Source organism: Hypomesus transpacificus, chromosome 11 (assembly GCF_021917145.1).
Source record: "Hypomesus transpacificus isolate Combined female chromosome 11, fHypTra1, whole genome shotgun sequence".
In the NCBI taxonomy this organism is placed as follows: domain Eukaryota; kingdom Metazoa; phylum Chordata; class Actinopteri; order Osmeriformes; family Osmeridae; genus Hypomesus; species Hypomesus transpacificus.
The window spans coordinates 2,390,304-2,400,581 of NC_061070.1; the positions used below are offsets into that span (position 1 = coordinate 2,390,304).

General features: G+C 46.6%; 1 protein-coding gene across 1 annotated transcript in view; it reads left to right on the forward strand.

The window, feature by feature from the left end:
* LOC124473677 (neurexin-1a-like) overlaps positions 1 to 10,278 on the forward strand; it is a 111,744-nt gene that overhangs the window by 97,142 nt on the left and 4,324 nt on the right. Inside the window, exons 12-14 of the mRNA XM_047029309.1 lie at positions 230 to 611; positions 1,392 to 1,582; positions 4,953 to 5,126. Of these exons, the coding sequence (XP_046885265.1) occupies positions 230 to 611; positions 1,392 to 1,582; positions 4,953 to 5,126 (747 nt within the window). The remainder of the gene's footprint in view (positions 1 to 229; positions 612 to 1,391; positions 1,583 to 4,952; positions 5,127 to 10,278) is intronic.

Genomic DNA, 10,278 nt, shown 5'->3' on the forward strand with positions numbered 1-10,278 from the left:
CCCCTTCTCTCCCTCCTTCCCCTCCTCCTACTTTCTCCCTCCTCCTCCTACACCCTCCTTCTCCTCCACTCTTCTCTGTCACACACGTGCTCTATCTCTATGTCCTTTCTCCCTCCTTATCTCTTCTCCTCCATGCCCCTTTTCATTCCCTTCCTTCCTTCCCCCCACCAAACCCTGCCCCCTCCTCCAACACACTCTGTACCTCCACCTAACCCCCTTCCTCCCCCAGGTCAGATGGCAGGTGACCACACTCAGCTGGAGTTCCACAACCTGGAGACAGGCATCGTGACGGAGAAGCGCTTCCTGTCCCTCGTACCCTCCAACTTCATCGGCCACCTCCAGAGCTTCTCCTTCAACGGCCTGGCCTACATCGACCTCTGCAAGAACGGAGACATTGAGTACTGCGAGCTCAACGCAGTGATCGGCTTCAAGAGCATCGTGGCCGACCCGGTGACCTTCAAGTCGCGCTCCAGCTACGTGTCGTTGACCACCCTGCAGGCCTACTACTCCATGCACCTGTTCTTCCAGTTCAAGACCACCTCCTCTGACGGACTCATCCTCTTCAACAGCGGCGACGGCAATGACTTCATCGTGGTGGAGCTGGTCAAGGGGTAGGTGGGACTGGAGAGAGAGACGAGCAGACACCTGCAGGAGATATGATGGGGAGAGACTAGGAGAGACCAGCAGGAGATATGATGGGGAGAGACTAGAAGAAACTAGAGTATACTAGGAGAGACTAGGGTTGACTGGGACAGAGTATTAGAAACCAGCAGGAGATATGATGAGATGAGACTAGGAGAGACCAGCAGGAGATATGATGAGATGAGACTAGGAGAAACCAGCAGGAGATATGATGAGGTGAGACTAGGAGAAACCAGCTGGAGATATGATGAGGTGAGACTAGGAGAGACCAGCAGGAGATATGATGAGTTGAGACTAGGAGAGACCAGCAGGAAATATGACGAGGTGAGACTAGGAGAAACCAGCTGGAGATATGATGAGTTGAGACTAGGAGAGACCAGGAGGAGATATGATGAGATGACTATGAGACCAGCAGGAGATATGATGAGGTCACACTAGGAGAGACCAGCAGGATGTATGATGTGAGACTAGGAGAGACCAGCAGGAGATATAATGAGATGAGACTAGGAAAGACCAGCAGGAGATATGATGAGGTGAGACTAGGAGAGATCAGCAGGAGATATGATGAAGTCACACTAGGAGAGACCAGCAGGATGTATGATGTGAGACTAGGAGAGACCAGCAGGAGATATGATGAGGTCAGACTAGGAGAGACCAGCAGGAGATATGTGAGGAGACTAGGGTGATACCAGTTGTAGCTGTAGTGGTGTTGAGGCTGTGGGCTGGTCCATAACGCTGCGATCACTCAGGTACCTCCACTACGTGTCGGATCTGGGAAACGGAGCCCATCTCATCAAGGGAAACTCCAACAAGCCTCTGAACGACAACCACTGGCACAACGTCCTCGTCTCCAGAGACACCAACAACCTGCACACCGTCAAGATCGACACCAAGGTCACCACCCAGACCACCATGGGGGCCAAGAACCTGGACCTGAAGGGTGAGTCTGGCCACTGGGCAGGGGGGCAGGTGGGAGGGCTGTCTGAAGGGCTGGGGGGAGGGAGGGTGTATTAGATATAGGGGGAGGGGTCTGGGGTGGGGTAGTGGGAGATGGAGGAAGTTAGAGGTGCTGTGAGGGTATTTAAAAACCACATGTATGCTACTGTAAATTTAAGCAATAAGCCCCGTGGCGTACGCTGATTTTAGAACAGGTAAGGGGAGTTGTTAGAAAACCCCCTTACCTGTTCTAAAATCAGCGTAAACCACGGACTCGCGGGGCTTATTGCTTTTCTAAAACTGTTACTACAAATATTTGATATGGTTTCATCAATACAAACAATTAGAAACAAAATAGTTTAATAATAAACCGTAATTCTTCCGCTACTACAAAGTATAGTTCCTACATAAATCGTTGCCACGCCACAGCCAGATGGACATCTTTGCCGTCTTTTTCAATTTGAAATATTCGATGCGCAGTAATATGGAATGTTAAAGAATGTTATGAGGACAACATGTGAGGTTATGCTGGATTTTACAACGGCATGGAATGCGATATAGCCAATCACATTCAAGGATGGGAACAACCAGTTTTAGAAAGAGACATAGATAATATGATGCAGCTTCTCTGCAGTAAATGGGATCCTCCACCAGAGATGCTGCACATTTAGACAGTGTCAGGCTGTTTCACTGCATGACTCTAGATTGTCCACTAGAGGTCAGTGTTGCCACACAGCAGCAGAGCTCATTAAGAGGTGTGGAACTCCTTTGGGGTCGGGGGCCACATTGGTTAAAATATCACCTGAGGCAGGCCAAGAAAAATCTGAACAAGATGGAACCGGACACGTTTTACCCAACAGGACATCCTAAGGGACATGTTCCTATAACAGCCATAAGAGGCAGAGAAACATGAACACAACATGAAGGATCTAGGCAGAGACACATGAACACAACATGAAGGATCTAACTGGACCAGACCTAATTTCACCACATCACACAGACATTTTCATTCAAAAGTATTTCATCCTCAATTGTAATTTATTAAATTAAATTTAAATTGACATTTGTATTTCAAGGAGAAGATGAAGGCAACAGCAAATGCACAATGGAAAAGAATCTGGGATCATCAGAGACATCGTTTCTGATAAAAAATACAGATCAACAAATTAGAAAATACATATCTGTGAAAATATCAAAATTGATTAATACTGATTGTAGACATTCTGAGTATCAACATCAGCTTTTTTTAATAAACATTTTTGGATGCTAATTGGGAAAAGATCAGTACAGTACAGAAGCACTCAACTGAGGTCAGTATATGGTTACTGTTTAAAACTGTCTGACACGTCTTGGCTTCAACCAACTTCTCAATATCAGGAGTCTTGGAGCAATTGACACTTTCATAATGTCATTTCAGTGAGCATGTGATAAGCGAGAGCACACTTTGGATTTATTTATGTTCATTGTGTAGATGAAGTACTTCCAAACATGCACAGACTCACAGAGGCAATGCTGATAGAATGTGTGCAAGTCAACATTGGCAAATTAGTTTTTTACCACATAACTGCACTGTAAGTCAATCAACTCAATTTTAGGCGATTTTTAGCTGAAGTTCCGTATTTGAAAACACTACTGATATTTTGTCTTCAGTTCTGATATTTTCATCTTGAATCGATCCATGTTGCCATCGTTGATGAGTTTTTGTTGAAATGCACAAACGTCATCATAGTACAAAGTTTATCTCAACTTTGCAGTTGGTGTGGTGTTCAAATGGTCAGGGATATTTACCACAAAGGCCAGATCCTGAAAATGTTCCAGATTCCGGTTCAGTCAGTGTTTCCCTTTCCCTTTATGTTTCATGAACAGTCCATTTTCCTTTAGCAATTAATGAAAATGTTTAAGGACTACTCCCTGGCTTAACCATGGCACATCTGTGTGGTAGAGTAGTCCATGGCACATCCATGTGGTAGGGTAGTCCATGGCACATCCATGTGGTAGGGTAGGGCATGGCACATCCATGTGGTAGGGTAGTCCATGGCACATCCATGTGGTACTAGGGTAGTCCATGGCACATCCATGTGTTAGGGTAGTCCATGGCACATCCGTGTGGTAGGGTAGTCCATGGCACATCCATGTGGTACTAGGGTAGTCCATGGCACATCTGTGTGGTAGGGTAGTCCATGGTATATCCGTGTGGTAGGGTAGTCCATGGCACATCCGTGTGGTAGGGTAGTCCATGGCACATCTGTGTGGTAGGGTAGTCCATGGCACATCCATGTGGAAGGGTAGTCCATGGCACATCCATGTGGTAGGGTAGTCCATGGCATATCCATGTGGTAGGGTAATCCATGGCACATCTGTGTGGTAGGGTAGTCCATGGCACATCCATGTGGTAGGGTAGTCCATGGCACATCCATGTGTTAGGGTAGTCCATGGCACATCTGTGTGGTAGGGTAGTCCATGGCACATCCATGTGGTAGGGTAGTCCATGGCACATCCATGTGGTAGGGTAGTCCATGGCACATCCATGTGGTAGAGTAGTCCATGGCACATCCATGTGTTAGGGTAGTCCATGGCACATCCATGTGGTAGGGTAGTCCATGGCACATCCATGTGGTAGGGTAGGGCATGGCACATCTTTGTGGTAGGGTAGTCCATGGCACATCCATGTGTTAGGGTAGTCCATGGCACATCCATGTGTTAGGGTAGTCCATGGCACATCCATGTGGTAGGGTAGTCCATGGCACATCCATGTGGTAGGGTAGGGCATGGCACATCTGTGTGGTAGGGTAGTCCATGGCACATCCATGTGGTAGGGTAGTCCATGGCACATCTGTGTGGTAGGGTAGTCCATGGCACATCCATGTAGTAGAGTAGTCCATGGCACATCCATGTGGTAGGGTAGTCCATGGCACATCCATGTAGTAGAGTAGTCCATGGCACATCCATGTGGTAGGGTAGTCCATGGCATATCCATGTGGTAGGGTAGTCCATGGCACATCTGTGTGGTAGGGTAGTCCATGGCACATCCGTGTGGTAGGGTAGTCCATGGCACATCCATGTAGTAGAGTAGTCCATGGCACATCCGTGTGGTAGGGTAGGGCATGGCACATCCATGTGTAGTCGGTCCATCCCGGCTGTGTCTTTAACCAGACGTGATTCGGCTCCTTGAATACCTCCGCTGACGGCTTGAGACCGATACAACAATGACTCCGTGTTCCATTTCCTCCTTTAACAGGCTGTGTACAAGGGGCTGATGTAACTATGTTCTGACCACCTTCTCTTCCCCCTCCCTCAACCCCTCCTCTCCCCCTCCTGTCCCCTTCCTCACCCTGTCTCGTCTCTCACCCTGTCCCCTCCCTGACCCCCTCCAGGTGACCTCTATATTGGCGGTGTTGCCAAGGAGATGTATAAGGACCTGCCTAAGCTGGTGCATGCCAGGGAGGGCTTCCAGGGCTGTCTGGCGTCTGTGGATCTGAACGGCCGGCTGCCTGATCTGCTGTCTGACGCGCTGGCCTGCGTGGGCCAGATAGACCGCGGCTGCGAAGGTGAGACATCAGGGGGCAGTGTAGCACTGCACATGCTCAGACACCAGGGGGCAGTGTAGCTCTGCACATGCTCAGACACCAGGGGGCAGTGTAGCTCTGCAGACACTCCCAGACACCAGGGGGCAGTGTAGCTCTGCAGACACTCCCAGACACCAGGGGGCAGTGTAGCTCTGCAGACACTCCCAGACACCAGGGGGCAGTGTAGCTCTGCAGACACTCCCAGACACATACCCTCCTCCCCATATAGAATGTGTCTTCCAATGCTCCATGATTGGTTATTTATCTGTGTCATGTAAATTCCAAGTGTTCCTGTCACACCCTTCCCTGGCGTGTGTGTGCACTCCTGTGTGTGTGTGCACCCGTTTGTGTGTGCGCCCGTTTGTGTGTGCGCCCGTGTGTGTGTGCGCCCGTGTGTGTGCGCCCGTGTGTGTGTAGGGCGTCAGATGGCTGAGCGGTTAGGGAATCAGGCTATTAATCAGAAGGTTGCCGGTTCGATTCCCAGCCGTGCGATACAACGTTGTGTTCTTGGGCAAGGCACTTCACCCTACTTGCCTCGAGGGAATGTCCCTGTACTTCCTGTAAGTCACTGTGGATGACAGCGTCTGCTAAATGATCAAATGTAATGTGTGTGCGCGTGTGTGGAGCAGTGTGCTGAGTCATGGATGACTGGTGTTGCATGAACACCATATAGTCACTAGTCATTTAGCAGAGGCTTTTATCCAGAGCGACAGACAGAGCGTGTAGAAAGGATCAACATCCGAAGTGCAGGGTTTTAACTGAGTTAGGAATGATCTGTGTTCACCAGACACAGTGTGAAACAACCACATTTCAGCTACCAGACACAGTGAACAATAATAATATTTGATTACAATAATAATAATATCAACACTTATAGAGTAGGCCGCTCCCCCCCCCCTTCCAGACTGGAACAGATGCCGATGTGTTGGGAGTGACTGGGCTCCGCTACATCAAAGGGCCCAGGACTGTGCCAGGGCCTATACCACAGTATCTATACCACAGTATCTATACCACAGTATCTATACCACAGTATCTATACTACACTATCTATACCACAGTATATATACTACAGTATCTATACTACACTATCTATACCACAGTATATATACCACAGTATCTATACCACAGTATCTATACTACACTATCTATACCACAGTATCTATACCACAGTATCTATACTACACTATCTATACCACAGTATATATACTACACTATCTATACCACAGTATCTATACCACAGTATCTATACCACAGTATCTATACTACACTATCTATACCACAGTATATATACTACACTATCTATACCACAGTATCTATACCACAGTATCTATACCACAGTATCTATACTACACTATCTATACCACAGTATCTATACTACACTATCTATACCACAGTATCTATACTACACTATCTATACCACAGTATCTATACTACACTATCTATACCACAGTATATATACTACACTATCTATACCACAGTATCTATACTACACTATCTATACCACAGTATATTTACTACACTATCTATACTACAGTATCTATACTACACTATCTATCCCTCAGTATATATACTACACTATTTATACCACAGTATCTATACTACACTATCTATATTACACTATATATTGCACAGTATTTATACTACACTATCTATACCACAGTATCTATACTACACTATCTATACCATACTATCTATACTACACTATCTAAACCACAGTATATATACTACACTATCTATACTACACTATCTATACCACAGTGTCTATACTACACTATACCACAGTATCTATACTGCACTATCTATACCGGGGAGTCAGGTGGCTGAGCGGTTAGGGAATTGGGCTAGTAATCCAAAGGTTGCTGGTTCGATTCCCTGGCCTTGCCAATGACGTTGTGTCCTTGGGAAAGGCACTTCACCCTACTTGCCTCGAGGGCAATGTCCCTGTACTTACTGTAAGTCGCTCTGGATAAGAGCGTCTGCTAAATGACTAAATGTTTAAATGTAAATGTTTATACCACGGTATATATACTACACTATTTATACCACAATATCTATACTACACTATCTATACCACACTATCTATACTACACTATCTAAACCACAATATATATACTACACTATCTAAACCACAGTATCTATACTACACTATCTATACCACAGTATATATACTACACTATATATACCACAGTATCTATACTACATATCTTTACCACACTATCTATACCACAGTATCTATACTATACTACTTATACGACAGTATCTATACTACATACCTGTACCACAGTATCTATACTACAATATCTATACCACAGTATCTATGCTATAGTATCTATACCGCAGTATACACACCGAGGTGTCTATACTACAGTATTTATACTATATTATGATACGGTGTCTATACTGCATATATATATACTACAGTAGCTATACTACATTTCTATACTGCTTTATCAATACTACAGTATCTATACTACATAGCTATACTACATTATCTATACTACAGTTTCTATACTACATTATCTATACTACATATCTATGCTACATTATTTATACTATGGTGTCTATACAACAGTATCTATGCTACAGTATTTATACTATGGTGTCTATACAACAGTATCTATGCTACAGTATTTATACTACAGTATCTATATTACAGTGTCTATACTACATTGTCTATACTACATATTTATACTACTCATGTATACTACAGTATTTTTACTACAGTATGTATACCAGTGTTTTCCACACATAGACTAATTTGTGGCGGTGCACCACAGAATAAACCCCGGACGCCACATATTGCGTTTCATAAAAACTTTTTTTTGACACTATTTAGGTTAAAACACGCAGCGTATTCTGTCAGCTGCATTTCCTTTCCCTGCTCTTCCTCCATCTCACGCGTCTTTCTCACATACACACAGTCACAACGTCGGCATGCGTTACGATACACACACCGTTCAATTAAGACAGACAGCTATATCAGCGAGCCTTCAGCATTAGAGCCGTAGCTAACGGTCGAGGAAAGTTGAGGCTACTTTTCGTTAAGTACCTACGAGCATGTCTTAATCGAAGTTTCCCCTTCGTTCTTTTGGTGAGAAGTCTCAGGAGCTAGCTACTTACCCTGCGTCATGGAGCCGACCATTTAAATAGTTATTTAGCACTAGCGTTGCTACCTGCATATGCAGAAATTATTGGTTTGTTGTTGTTGTTGATTTTGTGAAGGTGTGAATCATTTTGGATTCATATTTAATATAATAAAGTTCTGTGTTTGAAACCCCCCCCCCCCCCCCCCCCCCCCGACACAAATAGCTTTTTAACCTGTGGGAAACACTGTATACTACAGTATCTACAGTACATTAAATATACTACAGTATCTATACTATTATGTCTATACTACAGTATCTATACTACATTATCTATACAGCATGTCTGTTTTCATCTGTGAACGTGTCCCATGGCATCCTGCATCCCTCCATTCTATTCTGTTCCTCTCTCTCTCTCTCTCTCTCTCTCTCTCCCTCTCTGTCTGTCTTTTATTCACTCTCTGCCATTCCATCCTGCTCTCCCTCCCTCCTTCCCTCTCTCCCTCTCTCTGTTGTATATATCTTCGTATCTGTTTCATAGCTCTCTCTCTCTGCCCTCAACTCTCTTTCTCTCTCTGTCATTCACTCTCTGCCTTCGTCTCTCTCCCCCTCTCTCTTAGTTTATATCTTTCTCTCGTTCTCTCCCTCTCTTCTTCTTCACTCTGCTGTTGTTACTAACAGACGGTATATTCTGCCTTTTCCGCTCCTCATGCTTTTGCTGACAGTAGCATTGATGAAAGCTGACTTGCAAGGTAGAGAGCTTTGGATACAGAGTCTGAATCCTCCCTGCATCTCTCCTCCTCTCCCTGCATTTGTCTTTTCTCCCTGCATCTCTCCTCCTCATCTCCCTGCACCCCTCCTCCTCCTCTCCCTGCATCTCTCCTCCTCCTCCTCTCCCTGCATCTATCCTCCTCCTCCTCTCCCTGCATCTCTCCTCCTCCTCCTTTCCCTGCATCTCTCCTCCTCCTTCTCTCCCTACATCTCTCCTCCTCCTGTTCCTGCATCTCTCCTCCTCCTCCTCTCCCTGCATCCCTCCTCCTCCTCTCCCTGCATCCCTCCTCCTCCTCTCCCTGAATCTCTCCTCCTCCTCCTTTCCCTGCATCTCTCCTCCTCTCCCTGCATCTCTCCTCCTCCTCTCCCTGCATCTCTCCTCCTCCTTTCCCTGCATCTCTCCTCTTCCTCCTCTCCCTGCATCTCTCCTCTTCCTCCTCTCCCTGCATCTCTCATCCTCCTCCTCTCCCTGCATCTCTCCTCCTCCTCCTCTCCCTGCATCTTTCCTCCTCCTCCTTTCCCTGCATCTCTCCTCCTCCTCCTCTCCCTGCATCTCTCCTCCTCCTCTGCCTGCATCTCTCCTCCTCCTCTCCCTGCATCTCTCCTCCTCCTCTCCCTGCATCTCTCCTCCTACTCCGTTCCCTGCATCTCTCCTCCTCTCCCTGCATCTCTCCTCCTCCTCCTCTCCCTGCATCTCTCCTCCTCCTCTCCCTGCATCTCTCCTCCTTCTCTCCCTGCACCCCTCCTCCTCCTCTCCCTGCATCTCTCCTCCTCCTCTCCCTGCATCTCTCCTCCTCCTCTCCCTGCATCTCTCCTCCTCTCCCTGCATCTCTCCTCCTCCTCTCCCTGCATCTCTCCTCCTCCTCTCCCTGCATCTCTGCTCGTCCTCCTCTCCCTGCATCTATCCTCCTCCTCTCCCTGAATGTCTCCTCCTTTCCTTCTCCTCTTCCTGCATATCTTCCTCTCTTCCTCTCCATGCATCTCTCCTCCTCCTCTCCCTGCATCTCTCCTCCTCCTCTCCCTGCATCTCTCCTCCTCCTCTCCCTGAATCTCTCCTCCTTTCCTTCTCCTCTCCCTGCATATCTTCCTCTCTTCCTCTCCATGCATCTCTCCTACATACCTCACCTTCACCCCTCCTCCTCCTCTCCCTCCATTTCTCCTCCTCCTCTCCCCTTCACCTTTCCCCCTCTTGTTCCACCTCCTCCTTTCACAGTCCAGGACATGAGCTGCATGGCACCACATAGCAGCATGCATTACATATCTTTGTGACTTGTTTATAA